This window comes from Temnothorax americanus, unplaced genomic scaffold, assembly GCF_048541705.1.
Source record: "Temnothorax americanus isolate GAGA-0224 unplaced genomic scaffold, ASM4854170v1 Scaffold5, whole genome shotgun sequence".
NCBI lineage: Eukaryota > Metazoa > Arthropoda > Insecta > Hymenoptera > Formicidae > Temnothorax > Temnothorax americanus.
This window is the reverse complement of record NW_027509657.1, coordinates 4,626,796-4,648,336: the sequence shown is the minus strand read 5'-3', so window position 1 is coordinate 4,648,336 and position 21,541 is coordinate 4,626,796. Positions and strand designations below refer to the sequence as shown.

The window sequence follows — 21,541 nt, the reverse complement described above, 5'->3', positions numbered from 1 at the left end:
AGAAAATATTGGGAACTTGATACATTCTATACTTCTGTACAATCAATACTTTCTCAATATTCAATAATAATCGATATTCGCGATGTTTCTTTTTTTTGTTTTGCAGTCTGCAAGGAAGACGAGTATGATTGCGAGGACACGACGTGCATCGCTGCGGAATTGGAGTGCAACGACAAGATTAATTGCCGCTTCAAGTGGGATGAAGACGAAACGAAGTGCAACGTGAGTTTTAGCTTTGTCAAATTCAATACACCCGTTCAATGACCTAACGAAGCGCTGTCCAATTTCCGGATTTCGACCATTTCCGGCGCGTCCACCCCGGGTCGCATCCTGCGATGCATACTGTTCGCATGCTCTCCTCTCTTCTCCACAGATTTTTCACCTTCTCGTAAAATATAAACTGCGGAAGTTAAATCGCACGAAACCGCGCAGGCTTGCAAAGTGTGATTGAATGAGATTAATTTAGACTGCGAGTTATAGAGGTAACTTATGATATTTCTCACATCTCAAATTAAAAGTTACGAACTCCCGAAAATATTAACAAAAATAATATTAACTACCTGAAAATAACATTAACTGCCAAAGATAAATTTTACGGCGAATTAAGAAGCTGCGTTTCAAGTGTTAATATTATTATACTGTTGAGACTGTAGCTGAAAGAATGTAAGTACGTAATCACGATGTTGGGGGTTATTTTGCACTTTCTAATAACGTTTCTACTTGCCACGATCTGGTAACATCTTTTGTTAGTTCGCTAAAACTATTCGCGTACATTCTCGTTCTGTACCGCGAAGGTGTACTCAATATTACAGTGCAGCAAGAACGATACGTCGCGTCGTCTTAATTGCCCTCCGAGGTTCCACTTTACTTACTCCTGATCTCCTAGGTTAATTAATTTATTCGAGAAAAGTTTTATGGCCCCCTCTAGTTTAACTGGCTTGGCGAACAAGACATCTCAGAACTCGTAATCTGGCGCGGCAATTTGCTTCTTCTAATTGAGAACAAAATCAGTTTTATAGGCCGCTTTTCGCATGGTTCTATTCTCTCTTTGCTTCCTGTACGACTTTTACATTGTATTATTGTTAAATGCTACTGCCATTGTATTTTCATTTCGGCACTATTAATTGCTATTTGTTAAGTCATTAAAATATCTTATTTAAAAGAAATAATGTTATTAACAATTAATCCGATTATAATTACATTAATACAGCGTTTCTAAAATTACCATTTTGACTTGCATTTATTGATGTGAAAAGGAAGCTTTTTAAAGCACCGTAACTTCATTCTCGAGAGAGCCTATGAAGAGATATTGTGATTGTGAAAGGCATGATTACCTTCAAATGGCATTCTCTTTTAGAACACGGTGAGCAGTTCATGATCTAACGATAAACGTTAAGAGTACTTGGTCTCGAGAACTTTGTAGTCTTTTAGTTGGGATTATCTACGGCTTTCGGAAAACTCATTTCACATCGCTTGGGGTTTCAGGATATGAAACCTTGTGGCGAGGCGTTGAAGAGACGTAATCATTCTACGATCTTTTATACTTCGTATCTCCGTTCTAATTCAAAGAGAAAAAGCGGTAAAATGATGTTCGACACTCGTGACATATCGATTCAACGGTAACTTTAAAGTAATTTCATTTGCCACCACGTTAATAAAATTGAAATTATTAAGAGGAACATTAATTATCTTGTTAGTTAAAAGTTAAAAGAGCACGTAAATTATATCAGGAAACCCTGATTATCGTTTGACATTTATTCCACAATTACATAATTTCTCTAAAATTACAATAATGAAGGATACTGTAAAATTTATACTGCTTAAATATTTATCGCCGATATAATGAAGACTTGTATTCAATGTTTATAATATGAATAATTTCGCGTATATATAGGCTCTGACGTTAAGCAGGTTAAGCTGCCTCGTGGAATACGTAGTTGTTCGTTGAGATTTACAGTCCCTTATTTGTTAGTGTCAAACCACGAGTCCGGCATGCACGACGCCACGAGGTCGTCTTTATTGTGACTTAATCGCCTTTCAACTCTGCAAAACGTCCCGTCTCCATCGCTCTCGTCCCTGCCTGTAACACCGGGCTAATTAATTTATTCGGATAAAGTTTTGCAACGGGCGCGGCCCACTTCAGTCCGGGTTTCGCGAGAGTCCCAATCTCGAAGCTGCGCAATTCCAAGGGCGCTCTCTCTCACAGTGATATTCGGATGTGCGCCCCGACGGTTATACGGGTGGGTGTTTCCGGTTCCGGGACGTACAATACTACGCGCTTTTGGCAGACTACCAGAACAAGGCAACGACGAAACGACGATACGATGCCACCGACGGGATATTAATCTAACGGCGAATAATAATGTTCTTCTAATATTGCCGCACGCGACTCCGTCAATGTTATTTCGTATTTTTATCTCAATCATTTCGGACTGAATGCAGAGTTTGAGTCGCGCAGAGTATGGAAGCGACGTGTAAAAACTAAACAAATCGTAGGTGATGACTTTCAGAATAACGATTTTAGAAAATTCTTTCGTCGAGACGTAATAATATACATAATTATTAATATCACTATTACGTTATGATATTTAGTCTAGAAAGTAGCTTGGCAGGGTATATATACTCGGGTAAGATGGTCATACAGGAAAGATGGCCAACCTACGTTCTTTTAATCTAGCTCGCCATGAAACATCGACTGAACATGGAGGTTGGCCATCTTTCCTGTATGACCATCTTACCGAGTTTACCCTATGCATGTATATAAATATATATGTAAATATATGCTATATAATATAAATTATATTATAGATTATATGTTAATCTTACTTATTGTTAGTTATTTAAAATTGCAAAAATATTTTGTGCATTATTAAACTGATGTGAAAATTATGTGATATTAATAAAAAATCTATAATTGTCCATTACCGTTGACTAATAAATCGAAGTTATTGCTCTCTAAAAAGCGTAATTGCTATTTGCGCACAACGAGAAAATATTTCCTATATAAAATTCTTGTTTCAAACCATTTTAATTTAATAAATTTATTATTTTCAATACCCTCTAGAAATGCGCTATCAACAGCCATTTTAAATGCATTTGATTTTTATACATACGGGCAAATAAAAAATTATTTATGTATTATTTTGGTTTTCACAACTCCATGGAAATTACAAGAAGATTTAATTAATACATCGAAACAACAGATTAATCATAAAAATAATAGTTCCATAATACAATTAAAAAATTTGTAATCCTTATATAGTTAGAAAAAATATTTCTTTATATTTAAAATGATGAACATAATATACTTATTTGACATATATATCATAATATTATTATTTAAAAATTAATAAATTTTTTACTTATTATTATTATTATTATTATTATTATCTATTGATTCATTAAGCTCTTTGGTGTTTCTGGTCTGGACGCGATTTTCAATAATTTAACTATTTTAAACACACATACACTGCAGAAAACTTCAATTCGCGCAAACGATTGTAACTAAATGGCCAACGACTATTAATATCTTCTACTGTGACTACGAACAATATGCGTTTTGCCGCCCTGTTAGTCGAAAATAAACGTTCTCATTCACTTGTCAGTCGCAACATAGTGGCGAATTTATCGCGATGGAGAGGTGTCTGTTTACTCCGTCGACACGTACGTTCAAATGTGTCACTCCAATGAATAAATCGATGATAAGCAACACATCATATCGAATTCATTTGGCAATGATTAATTATTGAAACACTGCTATATACAGAAAAAATATCTTGACTTTTTATTAAGCCTAATAGAATGATTGCTATAAGAATATTTAAAGAAAACTTTATTTTTTTAAGTAAATTGCTTTTTTACTACAGTACAAATAAATTGTACTGTACAGACTAATATAATTACACAACATGAATATATTTTTATATTGAATTTTGGCTCTTTTTTAATTGCGCGAAAGTTAATTATATACAATCTTTGTTACATGTTCGTATTTTATAGTGCATTCCTGTAGATTAAATTATAATTTAAAATGTTTGATATTACTTCAGAATTTGAAATAATTGGCCTGAAATTTTTTCAAAATACCTAAATATAATTATATTATTGTTCCCTCATTTAATTTTTTGTTGAGCAGTGTAAGATAGAATCTTTGCAGAAAATAAGGATTCCAAGTCATAATATTCCTGCCTTTGCGCTAATATTGCATTTCACATCGCCGGTAAATGAGTGCATCCTCGTGAAAATACTTGAAAAAGATCAGCGCCCGTGAAACGGACCTGAATTAAATCTCATTTCTTCATGCCGATTCCGATTCTTCCACTAACGGATGCAACTTCGTTCCAGGATTGTTTTAATGCCGGCATAAAAAATAGATACTTTAAGATTCTTCGTACCAAACGTTTTGTGCATTTCGCATCGCTATACCGACTGCTTTCTCATCAAAAGAGGAAGTTTAAACTTTAAAATTATACATCAGGTAAACGCATGTATTTTAAAATCCTTTATCAATGCATCGGAGAGTTTGCTATTGATTTGATAAACGATAAAGAATAGATATATCATCTGCAAAATATGAATAACTTCGTTTAAACATTTTGCATCTAATGACACTCGTATCTTTATTTATAACTACTAACTAACATTCATATTACGAAAATGATTCGGCAGTTCGTAATACTCACAGATGTCAAAAACGATACTTTTGTCGGTCTGGAGATTTTGTTCGACTCAAGTTACAAATAAGTTTTCCTCGCTAAAGGAAAGCTATTTCTCTTTCTACGTAATTATATCGCGCGACGCTCTGTGAGAAGATGCTTGGTACCATAGCAATGTAATTTCAAAAATATATAGCTCGTAAATTATTCTGCAATTGAATGAAAATGCTACGCGAATAAATGACTCTAATTTTACTCACAATAATTATAATTGCGATATACCTCTAAGTAATACTACCGACAATTGCACAATGTAGAATCTTCTGAACTTCAAAAACTGCAGGGTGCGCAAAAACGAGATCACGACAAAATTTAAATAGATTCTTGCATTTCACAGCGTTACACGCCATCACGCCATAATTTAATTAGCCGTGCACAAAACGGCGATTAATTAAATTAAAGACTGTAATAGTAAAAAATGCCACCCTGTCTGTGCATTCTCATCCGAACCTTCCCCAACCACCGGCACTTTCATACGGCTAGTTACACATTTTTTTAATAATTGTAATATCCTATCCACCAGCAGATGTGTCTGCAAAAAAGTAACGTGATCCATTCGAATGTGATTCAATGCGCTCATTGATTATTTCACGATATTTAAAATCTTTATATCATCACGTTTCACGTTGCGGATATTTTTAATTTTACTTTTATCATTAATTCCAGTTTTTCGAGCGCTGCAAAAACTTAGATATGATATCTATTCGCTGAGTTTTAGAATTCGCGAGGGCTTTGGTTAAACTTTTGCGGTAGATGGATTTACCAATTTATTTATCCTTTGCCAAACTTTTACATTATGCTATGTATACGTAAGACGTTACAATACTCAAATAGTATAATATATTCTATTGCCTGTAAGATTACTAAGCTAAACTGTCGAGGATCGAAGCAATATAAATGCTTTTTCTGGCTGAGGGCTTGTGTGCAAAATGAATCTAACTTTATACCTGTTCAGCTCCTTCGTGAATCTTTGAAAGAGCTGTCTAAGAATATTATATATGGAATATTCCCGAAAGGATGAGACTCTGCATATTAGTTCAAGCACGAGAATAATATATTATATATCCGAAAATAACATAATATAAAGTAGGATTTTTAAAGCTTATTTTAAAGATTTATTTATTTAATACAAATAATTTAGTTATCTTTTTAATATAAAGAGAGAGTTATTTATTTTGAAAAATACAACAACATAAAAATATTTTTATGTATATACTTTATCTACATGTAATTTCAATAAATAAATAAGTAAACCGAAAATCGCATAATTATGGATTCGTTTAGGTTATCAGTTCGGGTATCGTTTCCGATAAACCGTTCGGAGCTACGCCGTTGAATGACAGTAAACCAAAGACGGAGTACAGCCACGATAACGCTGTCGTCCGGGCGAGAGAATTCGACCGCAAAATTTCTCGTACGGACGAAACGCGACAAAATCACGACCTATACGTCCGCGCGGTATACGAGAAAGCGTGGATTCCATACAATTTTATACCGATATGCAACGAAAGGGAGATTCGTTCCCTTTATCGCGCGGCAGCATCGTAATAGCTGAAAGTACGCGTCGTGCAGGGGCATGCAGCGTAAATCGTAAAAGAAAACCCGTGCCTTGGTAGAAAAAATGATACGAGAGTTCAGAAGAAAATGATCATATTTCAGAGTCTCAGAAGTACTAGAAGTCAGTGTACGCGGCGCGGAAATAGTAGGAAGATATCATGTGTTCAGACGTATTATATAAACTTTTTTCATTATGGGGAACTCATACAGTATTTTCATAAATGATTGTAATGTTAGGCAACATTAATGTTTGAAGTTAAAACAAAATATTTAGTGTTGATTTACTTCACTGAGAAAAATGTTTTGGTTATACCCTCAAGACGTATACAAAAATATATTCGACTCATACAATAAATCAGAATTTTTGGTTATCATAATTTAATTTCTGATTATTTCAATATTTTATAGCTAGAATGTTTTATAAACTTAACTATAAGTATCTAGTTCGTATCTTTCCGGTTGAATCTACCAAATTTCCAACTTATGTAACCAAATTTTTTTTCAGTGTCGTATTTATTACTGTATATAAAGAAGTGAAAATGCAAGAAGTAAATAGATATCAGTAATAAATATCAGAAGTAATAGATATCAGTAATTTTATTTCAATTATTGGGTTTATTAATTTATTTTTTTATTAAAAAAGGATACAATAAGCTTGAAAGAACGTTACGATTCTCGTGCCTCGTGCGGATCTATCTCTCGGTCGTTCGGATCTGTGCTTTAATGTGTTAACAACAGACAGACTGAAGGAAACGTTCTCTAATGAGTAGCCTCTTTAGCGAGCTTGCTATCGAACGGGAGAAGGCAATGGGAAAATAAACAGGAAATGCATTGGAAAGGCAACAAGGTGCTCACGCTTGCACAGAGTGTTTTCTTCTCTCTTGCTAATGAGAGGTTCTCAAACCTTTTTCTCGGTAATCCCGGTAGCGACTAATTATTTCTGTCTTGCAGAAACTTTCCGTTCCGTTACTATTTTGTTTTCTTCTTTCCCAGCTGTAGTATTGGTGTGCATGGAGCATATTTATACTGCAGCTTGGTGAAAAATATTTCTAATACTGTTAGAAAGAAGTCATGCAAAGGCGAGACATAATAAACTTAAAGTAAAATCGCGAAGTAAAATGGTTGTCTCGAGATAAGAAGATTTGAAGTTTATGCCGGTTGAACGAAACTAAATAAATCTCGATCGGTCTATATCTTTCCAATTTACAATTTTTCACATTTTTTCATTGACGCGCAATTATTGAAGCGCAAAATACAAGGATGAAAAAAAGCGTAAAAGCTTGAAATTTCTCATAAAATGCTCGAATTTTGTATGAAACGTTATTATATATATAAAACTTTACTATGTCGAGCTGTATGAGATGACATTAATTAAATGCCTCCGGCTTTAAATTCGGATATTAATTCGTTTCACTGTCTGACGTGAGGGCAGCATAAAACAGACGTACTTCACTCGCGATTGAAGTACGAGTGGACTAAACTACGTGCGTGAACAATCCCGTAAAAATGCCTCTTTTAACGGGTTGACTCGGGACCCTATGTGGATGGGAAAACGTAAATTTTATCGTGCGTGACCTTACATCTTCAGAAATTGCTTTGTCACTTGGAAAGAAACGCGACTTCGCAGAAACGGCGAAACAAGAAGATCGCGCATCCGATGCGGGATTTGTGTTTAGATAGGAACTGGATTACTAGTTAGACTGTGTCTATACAGAGTGTGGCAAGTAGTCGATATCACGTAGAACTTCGACGGTCTCGACGTGGGGATACACGAGTGATGTGTGTGAATGTACGATAGTTGTTGATTTTAAACACTGTTCCGACCGAGCGGTGTGTCCGAGCTGCGTGAAATACCTTAATGAATAGCACGCTTCTACCAACTCAAATATGGTAGATCTAATTTACACCCCGTGCGATGTGTTATATGGAATAGTTCGGTATCCTGCCGGAGGGCTACTTTGTAGAATGAAACGCGATGCTTTATCGCCATTTTTACGATTTTAATCAAATATCGCAACTTTTAAACAATCTATAATATTTTCTAAGCATACTGATTGCTATTGTCGATATTGTCAAATATTTATGTTTGAGTTAGAAATAAAGTGCGAGGGTTACGTAAAATTTTTTTCTGTTGCGAATATATATATACGTAATAAACTTTTTGTGGAAGTTGTTAATTCATATGTTAATAATTAAAAGCAACACCCTGCGACCGGAATTTACAGAGTGAATGCTGGCATTCACGGACATCGAATACGATGTCATAAATAGCGGAAATATTTAAAATTGCTCCCGTACCGTCATCTCTCCGGTACGAGCTCGTACTACGCGCTCGTACTACGTCGTTCGCGGACGACGTAATCAAGAATTTCTATTGCTGAAATAGTACAAATTTTCCTCCGCGAAAACACGCGAAAGCCCGTCGATAAACTGATCGGTCATTTTATACAAATTTTTGCATCACGCTATATTAATATTCGCAATAATAAGAAATATTCTATTATAATAGAATGGCAATGTGTCGCGTATTACGTTGAATGTTTTAAAAATCTAGCACACACTGACATTTGCAAAAATGGTATTCATGCTAGTGAATTTGCCAGATTGGGAATCGCGGGCTAAAATAGAACATATTTCGAATTCGCTCAAACTCGGACTGTATCGATACCAATCACAATAAATCTGGACAGTCGTTTTATGCACTTTGTACGATGGCCAATATCGATTACATAATGGAACAAAATGTGGATAGAAAAATAACGTGTTTATGGGAATGTTTTTCGCGAATTACGTTTAATAGTAAACAATATACAAATAACACAATAATATCTTTCGCAATTGATCGTCAGATTTTGTATTTTATTTCGTATAAGACAATTCTGAATAAATAAATTCTGTTCGTATTTTACAAATAACGTGCAAGAAAGCTATCTAAGGAAAAAATAGGCTCCAAATTTAAATAAAATTGTCGTTAATATCGAGGTGTTCCAATATTTTAAATTGTATATACTATAAATAACAAATAAATAAAATAATAAAAATAAAATTATGTATTTAATTTATAATGGTACGCTATACTATACAATTAAGAAAGTTCACAATTTTATTACTTAGAAAGTTTCACGAAGTTAAAGGCATTCTCAAATTCCTCGTTAATTATCCACATATTCGTGCAATCATGTGGCGGTCTAAAGTAACATCTAAACTTCGCGATCCGCGTCGTTTATCGTACAGTTTCCCGCCGGTAAACCCGACGAAAGGTGTCAGTTACGCGTAGCAGTGGGCTCTCCAATGCAACAGTGGCGTTTAGACCGGCGCACTCACGAAAACGTGCAATGATTCCGGGCGTATGAGCATAACAATAAACCACTCTGACTCACGGAAGCAGAAGGAAGCATCCACTTGTGCAATCTCTCTTCCCGTGTTCCTCCCTCGGCCGCTTACTCGTACGCTCGCATACGGAACAGCATCACGGCTTTACAGCTTAATTCTTCCTTCAAGAGAGAGAGAGAAAGAGAGAGAGAGAGAGAGAGAGAGAGAGAGAGAGGGGGAGAGAGGGAGAGGAAAAAAGAGGGAGAAAGAAAGGGAGAGAGAGGGAGAGAGAGGGGGGAGGGAGAGAGCGAGAGAGAGAGAGAGAGAGAGAGAGAGAGAGAGAGAACATATCTGTGTAAAAAAGAAAGATATGAAAACGACAGAGAGAAATAACGCCGAAAAATCTCAAGATGGGCGTTATAATAGCATTTCTTCCGGCATATCTGACGAAAAAAGGAATTTAATATCCGCGCGATCCTAATAATTGTTCCGCGGCAGTAAAATATATTCGACAACTTGCGATTTTTTTATAAATTACGTTACAAAACTATGCGAGTAATGTAGAATTAAAATGGCGAGACGTAAATTTTAATAAATAATTGTATGTGCTTACATTAATGTATAAAAGAAAATATTAAGAAACACTTATGTACCAAATATTAATACAAACAGGTATCCCGAAAATAATATGTTTCAATTTTACGTCGCACTTATTCTAAGCTCGTAGAAACTGATTTTCCGTCGCGTTAAGCATTCTGGATTTAGGTGGACATGTTCTCGCTGTCGGAGCAACGAATTCACCTTGGGTAGTGCACGAGAGATAAACGCTGGGAAATTATAGCGCGACCACCGGGACACAAAGAAATATACGCGGACGAAAGAAAAGGGAAACGGCATCTCTTTGAACTAGCATGTAAGCGAACACGGACAACATGTGACGTCGATATAAATTACTCTATAGTTTAACAGTGCATTCCAAGCTGGATCCGCGAGTAGCAATAATGTAGCCAAACGTTACTCTGTGTCAGTATATAGCGCGCAAGACCGGTCTGCGGAAATTAGTTATATTACTGTATAAGCATTGAATATATAACGTGACTCGCGTACAATGTGTCGCGTAATGCACACTCGCAGAACTTTCCGCATGCAAAGTTTCCCGGTCAGCATGAACTTACCGAATGCACTTCCTATATACGACAGATAGTTTGCATTATCTATAATATTTTTATATAATTGTTAAACAAATTAAAGATACGTTTTTTACATTAAATTTCCAAAACTACTTATCTTCGGATTTTAAGCAAATTATTTTCAAGGCAATAGTTATTTAATTAGTACAGAGAGAAAAAAATTAAGATACACGCATATACTCCGCAGAAAAAAATTGGAAAATTCTTCTTTGAGCAAATAAATTCACATGATAATCATACGAGCGATTACAAAGTTCATGATCTTGATCCATCTTATATCTAGCTGAAGTCTTGTTCACGATCTAGAGTGTACTTGATAATTTAATTACGGTACTACTTGCGCAAGTATGCAAATTTGCAACGTTTTGTGCAAGGCAAAGTTGCTATGTTATCGAAACGATTTAATTTTGAGAAATATACGTTCGTAGAACGCAGGAATCGATTGAATGCAAAAAATATAAATTTTGGAAGTTTGAAATAGAGGCATATAATAAGACATTGTACAAAATGCTGACAAAAAAGATCTAAATGGAAAAATAGTTATGGCTAATCTTGTAGAATGTATCTTTAGAAAAATTCCACATTAATATAAAAGAATTCTTGTTGAAAAATTATTAAAATAACGATTATTTCGCTCTTTATCAAGCGAAATCACTTTGTCCATTGCAAATGTACTGTAGTAGCAAACACTTTATGCTTAAACTATAACAAACGTGATATTAAAGTAGCGTTTCAACGAGTTACAACCACTTAAGTAAACGAGGAGCAAACAGGCAAAATCCGCGGCGGTGTTGCCATTCTACGAGAGACAAAGGACGGCACGCAAGAGACAGGAGTGCGGAGAGACAGGGACGAAGATGGATCGCGTCGATTCTACTTGCTTCATGCATTCTATGCGTCGCGCCGCGATGTTTCGCAAGTTTCTCCTTTGCGCTTGAACCCTTCCTGCGTAATGTGTAAAGCTCTCCTGAAATTTCACGAAGGCATTTAGCGCGACACCTCTGTCACCGATAAATGTTGAAAACGGGGTAGAACGACGGTGACAAGAGGGTGTATGTCGTGGTACGATGTCGAGGTGCACCGACGAATCCGCGCGAATCTTGAGACGCTATATTGTCGAGAGGAGCTTGCGTCTGTAAGCCCAGATAGAAAAGCTCCAACCAGAACGAAATGATAATTAACACTGCTCTTTCATCTTCCGATATTTTATCTGATTTGAATGCTTTAACGGATGCAACCGCACGTTGCGAATTATAAAATATCGACAATTATTCAATGCACCGGTGCAATATCAAACTCATTGTTATAAATACGCATTTACAAACAATGTAATTGCAATAAGTCTGTTGTCTGTGTAGCATCAAATTAAAATTAAACGCATGACGTAAAAGAGGTTGTAGTCCTATACAAATTAGAAGCCAGGAAAAAGCTATATTTTTCTAATTAATGTTTAATTATTTTTACCCAAAATATACAGAGACAACTCCATTATACACGCGAATATATGGTACAAAGTTGCTATATTAATTGAAATTAAATTAATTTAAAATTTTTTATATTTCAAAACGTTTATACGCTTTGTATATAATACTAGTTTTCTATCTAACATTAAATTAACATAATAAGCAACGATCAGGGATATTGAAGGCACGCTCAATTTCCTTATTTGCAGAAGAAGAACTTACGGTTGATCGATTCGCAGCACATCGTCATAATCCTCGTCGTTTTCTCTCTAATTATGTTTGGCATGAGCTTTGCCTTCGTCTTCAACTGCGTCCGGAAGCTCATCCGCGATCACCGCATTATCCAGGTGAGTGAATTTTATTTTTCCAACGCGAATTGCGAGCGCTCTCTCTCTCTCTCTCTTTTTCTTTGCCCTATCATACCTTTATTAAACAAGAAATCAGAAAATAAAGGCTCTACGGAAATACCTACGCGAAGGTTTTCTTCTACATTTCAGAAAAGATTTTATAAAAGTTGTTCCGCGGATGTTCTTCTTCGTAAATACATCTCGTATTATTTATATAAAATTATTGATTATGATATATTGAGACTTGGTTGCAGGTTTTATTAAAAATCGACAATACGTTCTTTTATAGCGGCAAGGCGAGAACATTTTCTTTTTATGATCCTCGATGACATGACATTGCTTTGACGATGTGGTGTCTTTATTTCTCATCGGGATCAAGAAGTGATGAAAGTATTTATCTCGACGTTTTTTTACGTCCGCACAAAGAAATGTAAAAATTCAATTTTGTCGTTTTTTATAACTGCGTCTTCTTTGCATTCAATATTTATAATCAGACTTATCTTCTTAATGACAAAATCAGGTCTCTTATTTTATAACAAGCTATTAAATACTGTTGTATTTATTTAATTAAGTCGCGTAGAAAGGCAGGATAATATTTCAGCATATGTACACATATAACATATGTACACATATAACATATTTACACATATAGTGGTTGCATTTTCTCAAATAATAATTATGCCAATATAAACGTTCAAACTTCTGTCCTATATTATCACAGTGTACTCTGCCATTTGTTATATGTATATTGTTCAACTCGTATTATAATATATTGAATTAAAATAATATGAAACGTTTGTTATTAAATTTTAATTTGTGTACACAATCATGGGCTTGAAAGTTTATTTATGTATTATGTATGTATTTTTTAACAAAATTGAAAGAGCGCTTCAAATGGGTGGCAAAAAAATCATATTTTTCAAAAAAGTATTTTAAAATAAAAATTTCCAACTTTTAAAAAACCTCAAGCAAAAATAAAAAATAATTTAGTTTCATACATTATATCAAAGTTGAAGTGTTAGTCAGTTTTGCATGATCAACTTGAAAATAGCTTGAGCGGAAGTATCGTTATGAGCCAAGCCAATTTTTGTAAATTGCTTTTTCTTAAGCGTATTAACGAAATAATATTTTAAATAAATTACTAATAAACTTTATATGCAGATTAAATTTTATACTCATATTACTATGCATGCTTCGTCTTTTCACTTTCTTATAGGAGCACATAAGGCAATCTAGAGAGAATCGTTTAGACGAAATGGGTCGAAAATCGACACCGTGTCCAATTTCGGTTTCCACAACAGATCTACATGATCATGGCAGCGAATCGCCCAGTTTAGAAGTTTTGCCCAGCAAGGAATTGATGCCACCCACCACTATGATACTTCAGGAGTACACCAAGGACCTTGTTCTCGAGATGACTTATAACACGGGCGATATCACCGACATTCACCAGAGCAATAACGTGAGTAACGCTACGCAGGAACGTCTGCAGGAGTCCAGCGAGGAGCCGGAGATGCGTGACAACTGCTGCCAAACCCGAGAAAGTCTTTTTGAACCACGGATATCAGACGCGGGGGTGCCTCTAGGTTTCACGACCTTTGGCGTGCGCGCTCCCAGCTCTCATAACGGGACCAATCTTCATCATCACCATCATCATCATCTTCATCGTCAGCAGTCGCAACAGAGCCCGCAACAGTCTCATCAGAGCGCCCAGTCCTCGCAGCCGAGCTCGCAATCGTCGCAACAGAGCTCGCAGCAACAGAGCATCTCTCAATGCTCCGGCTGTAGTCCGGCTTCCCGCGGACGGGACGGCAGTATGGGTATCTGTCCGAAGCACAATCCCATACCGGCGCCACCCGGCTGGTCGACGACCGAGTCCAGTTACCCACTGCCCATGCCGCACACTGCCCAGTATCCAGAACAGTTGGACTACCCGTCCTATCAGAGATTCCAAAGTCCCAAACCCAGCAGAAATCCTAGCGGCGTCTATCGACAGTCGCCTAAGTTCATACGGCAAGCCATTTTGGGCTCCGGCGAGAGATACGGTAGTTCTATGTATGGATCCGGCCATGGCTCCAGCAATACCACATCCAGCACGTCGCAACACTCCTCCGGCAATACGCCTACTAAACGACAGCCTCAGCCGATACTAGATCCGAGGTATCGGGCGGAAGCGGTGATCGAGGTGGACCAGAGACGGCCGTTCAGCATAGAGAGCACAAAAAGCGCCCCGGACGTGATCGCGACGCACTGACGCCGGGGTCCTGGGGATTGGGAGCCCTACAAGAGACGCCATCCCCGTCAAAATTATCCGGCGGCGACTTGCAGCGACAGTGGGAACAAGGTGACCGTCGCTACGCAGAGTTCCCTCGACGACGACGCCTCGACCAGTTCCACCGTAGAAGCAAACTCCTCTTCCTGATCCACGTGTCGCGACACGCCCGATCGCGAGAAATCGAGCGAGAAATTGCTTATGGTCAATGACTTCTGTGATCGCGAATTGTCGAATGTCGACCAGCAGTCCGAAATCGATGATACATCGACTCATGTCCATCCGACTGGAGAAAGACGTGTCGAGGAACTCGCTGGCGAATCAACCAAATTGGAAGGATCGACAACAATCAGTGACGCGTCTGGTTGCAATTCAATCAATATCAACGCGGAGTCTCGATTCGACGGCTCAATTTCGACGCCGCGCTTGATAAATCGCACCGGTTGCGGTTGGACGACGGCGGGCGATTCGCTGATTTCGAAACCGTGGCGAGCAAATGCGGCCTCGAAGCTGCACGACTTGCCGATTCTACGACCACCAGAGGGCTTTAGGGTACCTGTGTTCAGGTGCAGGACTCCGTCTCTCTCCTGGCAGCACTGCGGGTGTCTCTCGCACACGCATCTACCGTTGCGGCGATCGTCGATCGCTTGGAGTGCCTTCGAGCGATGCAGCATGGATCCCATGTATCGCACCTGGCCTAATCGAGCCACGAGGAGGTTCGGTCGTCCTTCGAGAAGAACGGTCGGTACTCAGAGCTCTCTCGACGGTGCTAGATCGTCCCTCGGCATTCTCCGATGCGTTGTCAGATCGATCGACATGACGGAGAGATCGCTGGACCAGGAGATCGGAGCTTCTATACCTTTCTAGTGTTTGCTTTACAGTTTGAACCACACCACGGCTGATTTTCGCGTTACTGCTGTTGGTTTTTTCTACACAATGTGACGCGCACACGCTTTGACCTCACGTGCGAGTCACCACGTTTTTTTTTCTCGAAGAAAAACGTGAATTTTCTCGAGCGCGGACTTGATGTTAGTCGCATCGTCATTAAAACGATAAAAGAGTGTACATCAATCATGTATATAGCCGTGTATGCGGTACGTTGTCGTTAGTATGAGTGTGATCCAAATAGGCACCGTATCCGCTTACAGTTGGAGCGTTTCCTAACGAAGATAAAAAGTAAAAAAAGATATTGTCGAGTCAGTCGAGCGGACCAGGTAAGTGCGACGGTCTGTTAATGGTATCGCGCGAATAAATTTCCGACGGAAGCGACTGAAACCGAGCAATCGAAAGGCACATTTTGTCTCATAAACAATCGCTGCCTTTTACGTTATCTATGCGATAAATAAATTGTGAGCCGGAATAAAAGAAAGAGAAAAAATCTGAACCGTAGCTTAAACTTCGCGTTAGTATTTAAACGCGATTAAATTGAGTCTGAATCATTCGCGATATAACAGAGAAAAAACGATGAAAAGAAGAAAAACGCGCTGTCGATTCCGGGAAAAGATGAAAGAATTCTTTTGCTTTTGAACTTGCACTTGCGTATAAAGTACATTTAATAGTATTTATATTAAGGCGGCGGTGTGGTCTAGTGGTAGAGCGCCAGACTCGTAATCTGAGGAACCAGGTTCGAGTCCACTAGAGCCATGTAACATATGGAAAAGTTTTTTTCCGAAAAACCGCGCCCCTCCGTGCAAGATACGGAGAAAACTGGGCTCCGTCTTTCGAAAAAGACGTTAAACCGTTGGTCCAAAGCAGGAAACAGTAAGGTAGTGAATAAATTGGAAGTTAGGGTTGGGTACGTCCCTTCAAAACGCCTTTTAAGGCCCCTTGGAGTATATAAAGTAAAATTCTTTATCTCCTTATCCTTAGTATTTATATTTACATATTTGCATTAATAGATTATTGTAATATTTTCTCATAATTTTTCTTTTAGAAATGTATACATAACGACTTTGGTTTAATATTATATCTCTTAAAATTGCAATGAGGTAATATTACGCCCGCGTCAGGATAATTAATTTTGCAAGTAAAAAAATGTATGTAGTTTATAGAATAAAGCGAGTATTTTTTTGTTTCAAACATTTCTCTTAAATATTAAACCCAAATCTCTTAAAATTTTCTGGACCACTGTTACTTTTATTTTTATTATAATATAATTTCTGCTATAGGATAATTTTATCATATTGTGGCAAAATTTCGTTCGATTGTTCGAATAATTTTGAATCTATAATAGGACAGCGTAAGGTAAGAAAACGCGTTCTCTATCGATACCGATTATTGATTTATGCGAAATCTTGCGGGCTTAATGGAACGTAACATATCGGGAACGGAACTTCATTCGTTCTTACACGTAGCACCGCCTGGGAACAGAGGCGGAACTCGAGGGCTATTAATCACTCGTTAACCGATGAAAAGAACAAACCTCCACTATGGCCTGCGGTCTTTCCCGCTTAGTCGCAAAGAAAGACGTGAATAAAGTAGTTTGTGGGGTCTCCCCGTGCGTCAGAAACGACTAATTATTTTCATCAGCTAGACATCAGCTGGCCTTGCGAATTATCGATGTCAGTACCAATTCGAGGAAGAAATTCAAAGCGTGCATGCGCTTGATAAAGCCACTGGATTCATAGAACATTGTTTCTCTGATATCCAACGTAATTCCATCACGTAGTACTGTATACTTCGTGAAACGATACTTCTTCTTTAGCAACGCTGCGTGTAACGTGCCGAGAGACGCTTCCAATAATTCTTCCTACGAATCCGTCGCAGCTGAATCAAACCAAGATTAACGTGGATAGTAAAACGCGCCATGTTCTAACAAAGGAATGTGTTCATGTTCCGCATTTAATCCGAAATGTGCCGACTGAAATGCGACTCCAAGTAGAGATGTAAAGTCTTAATTCTCGGTATCGTTTAACGATATCCCGCGGAATGCGACTGACATCGATTGACGTCGAGAGAGGATCGCGATGATGTGCAGATGCGCGCACGACGATAATATTAAACAAACTATTTTTACATGTGGTGATTTCTACGGAAATGTGAGTTTGCGCGCGCTCGGTCAGCAGGTAGTTCAAGAAATGCATTTATAATTCGTAATATACCTACACACATACACACTTATTTCACACATTCACGTACATATTTTACTTATTTGCGTATAAATATGCATGTACCCGCGCGGTGCGCGATCGTGTCAAATTTGTATCTCCGATCGGCTGACACGCGCAGCTGTTCACGGTCCACAAACGCGCTACTTATTTTCATCAGCGTCCCAGAGCGTGTGAGTTGAATATCGGACAAACGGTGGCCTTGCGTCTATTTTACGAATGCCGCCGAGGACGTCTGAAATCATACGTGGTCTGATAACCACCCAAGCATGATAGTACGAGCATGCACGCGACGGCTGCACCAGTTTCCGCTTTATAAGCTCTATGAGCAAACCATTAGATCACTAGTGGCTTTCCAGCTAGACTGGCTGCTATTAATTCTCGTATGTGGTTAATTCCTTGTAAATGTAAAAGCAATGTTATATGTGCTGCTTCTCTGTCTATACTAATTTATAATTTAGCTGTTGGGCTGAAGAGTGTATGATATAAATGAATAATAATAAGTTGTATTATGAAGCATAAAGCATAATTTGATTTGACGTGATATTTTAGACTTTTCGTGATAAAATAAATGGATTTTACATTCAGTACTTTCTCAAATCCCTCTTTTATTTCTGTTGTTCTGTTATTGCTGTATATTCTGTCAAAAGTTGTTGACATATATATTAAAAGAAACCAAAAAATGCGACCATGCGTGCGCAGACTTTTATACCCACGACCAGATCGCTAATTAAATTAGTCAATTAAATTGATCAAGAGCGTGTTTATGATGATCGAGAGAACTATGTTCACAACGCAGTTTTAAAAGAGGTCAATCAACCTACCTAATCGAGTATCCGATATGTACAGATGACGTGTTAACGTTTAACGTGTAGAATATACAGAGTGTACACATTTGTATATATAAACTCTCTACAATACAAATACTAAGAAGATACACATGAGACGGATTATAAATATAGTACTTTTAAAATAAACTGCCTATTTTCTGCCCTAATTTTCTCCACCTAATTCGAACGAGATGTATTACGAGGCTTTTAGCAAGCTTTTAAGGTAAGTCAACTTCGAGCAAGAGAAAATCAATAAGAAAGGATTCGCCTTTTGTGTTATTTGCTCTCGAAAACCGTTGTTATCTACGTGTTCACAATAATTGAGATACGATCGTGTTTTGTACAATCTGCGAGTTCTTCTTTCTATCGACTTTTTTTCACTCCAACTTTTAAATCTTTAATGTAAAATGCAAGTTCCACGTTTGTTTCGTTTTCTTTTATAATTAATCTTAAAAACTCAATTTTCGAGAAAGCTAGATGTATTTATTCCGTGTCATAATTTATAAGAACCAAGAATAATTTTTTTCTACCGTTACAAAACTTCACCCGCATAGCTTTATATTACAATTTTTTCCGCGCGTACTTTACATTTTTATGTCGCCGTATAAGCACAATAATGCCACATAGTAAAGCCACGTAATTATGTGTGAGATGAAAAAAACCGTATTATCCGATAATTCTCTCAGTGGATCCACCGAGTACAGATTTTCCATGTCGTACTTATAAACACACAGAATTTATTATATTTTGTTATTTATTAAACACACGTAAATGCCTTTTTTAACGTACTGCTCACAACAAAAAAATAAAAAAAAGTTTTATTTTAACATTTTTCTCTAGTATATATTATATCTTCATAATTTAAAAAAACATGTCTTTATAATTTCAAGAAAAATTGTTAAGTTTATTTTGATTCTCGTTTCTACAATATAATGTGCATCCGATTGCCTTTTATTCAAATGTTTGCTCTCTCTCTCTCTCTCTCTCGGTGTGATGCGTTATTACATTCCTACCAAGTTTGAATTGTCAAACTAACCAATTGTACGTGTTTGCTGCTTACGGCAACCAAGTCAATGGTTATAGCTACCAATATATATCTAACCAAGAAAAACTTGGTAAATTCAACCAAGCCTTTTTTTCAGTGTGTAAAAGAGTAAACAAGACAGAATCTAAATTGTCTTGTTTCCTACGTAATGGAGTAATTTTCACGAATGTTGCCACGATTTTTCCGAAAGAGACTTTACGACGAAATAAAACGGCGGGCAAGTAGACGCAAATAATGAAGACAAATGATGCGAGAAACTGCACACACAGAGGGATCAATGGTGACCGCAACTTTCCACTGTTATATATAAAATATTATAGTACATAAATGTAGAGCAAAACTCAATATTTCAAAATTATTTTCTTTCTATTTCTTTACAGATTCTCGTCGACGTTTATGACATACAGATTTTAATGATAAAAATATGGTAATTTTACGCTCATAAATCAATATATGCATACGTCCCTAAAACAGAATAACGCTCAATTTCCTCTTCTGCAACGTTTGCAATTTATTTATGTGCGCCTGCTATATAATAATGTTGAACTTACGTAAATAGAAAGTATAATTCATAAAGATACTTATATTTATGATCATTTACAAAATATTTATTCCGTAAATATAAAACAGTCATGCATTTGCTACAATAATATTTTTTAAACAAATTAAACCATCAAGAATAAGTTATTTTTGCATTATTATATAATATATCTGTCTCTATTTTCTCTTTATTAAAATAAAACAAAATATATACGTGTGTTTAATAATTTATCTGTATAATTTTAAACTTTTAGCTTACTACACTTCAGAATTCTATACTATATACTAGAGAAGTTTTCAATTTTTATATTATAAGAGTTACATGACAAACGCTAATATCTTACGTTCCATATGTGTGATTCGTAATATACATGATTATATACATTATTATATTATACTATACCAAAGTAAAAATCCGATTTATGCATATACATATCATACATATATCAATCGAGATGATAAAACCGATAGGATTTTGATTTCTCAGCGCTTCCCGGTTACAAACGCGCGTGCAGTCCCCCCCTCATGAATTTATTCATGGTAAATATAAAACTATTCATGAACTAGATCCGACTGTGTGGTATGTCGCCGGTCGAATCGTCGCGGAGAAATGGCGCGTGAGTTACACCGCTCGCGCTATACCTTTGCGGCACACTCGAGGCACAATTTATCGCCGCGGTGACATTGAGCGTGCATAACGACGAAAAGTTTCGATACGCGGCGGGAAGCAGCGTTTCACAATATGAATACAACAATTTTTCGGCCGTGCGTTTTTGGCCAAATACAGCCGCAACCAAAAAGTGTGAAATATCTCGAATAAATTGTGACATACAGGACAATCATTTCTGTTAAAGAAAGCGAAACATAGGTCACTTTTTAAATACCTTAACATCAATTATAAAGTATTTATTATAGACATAATTTAGTAGTAGTTTAAAAATGTGTGTGTACTACGCTTTTAACAGTTTCAGAAATTAAAAAAACTCTTAATTTTTAATGTTTTATTATTTAACATATTTCTTTATTATTGATAATTCAGTTTGAAATTTTTAAATAAATTGAAATAAATATATATCAAATTAGACAGCGTTTAAAGTAAAAGTAGACAATAAATTTTAGATGGTATATATATGCGTATATGTCAAAATTCACTAAAAATATAC

At 36.8% G+C, this 21,541-nt stretch overlaps 1 protein-coding gene across 7 annotated transcripts in view; it reads left to right on the top strand.

The window, feature by feature from the left end:
* Nucleotides 1-14,846, top strand: part of Neto (Neuropilin and tolloid-like) — a 107,690-nt gene extending 92,844 nt beyond the window's left edge. For all 7 annotated transcript variants that reach the window (XM_077418285.1, XM_077418284.1, XM_077418283.1 and 4 more), the window contains 3 exons: nucleotides 107-222; nucleotides 12,447-12,584; nucleotides 13,801-14,846. In XM_077418285.1, coding sequence (XP_077274411.1) covers nucleotides 107-222; nucleotides 12,447-12,584; nucleotides 13,801-14,838 — 1,292 coding nt within the window. In that variant the 3' untranslated portion in view covers nucleotides 14,839-14,846. The remainder of the gene's footprint in view (nucleotides 1-106; nucleotides 223-12,446; nucleotides 12,585-13,800) is intronic.
* Nucleotides 14,847-21,541: the final 6,695 nt, after the last annotated feature.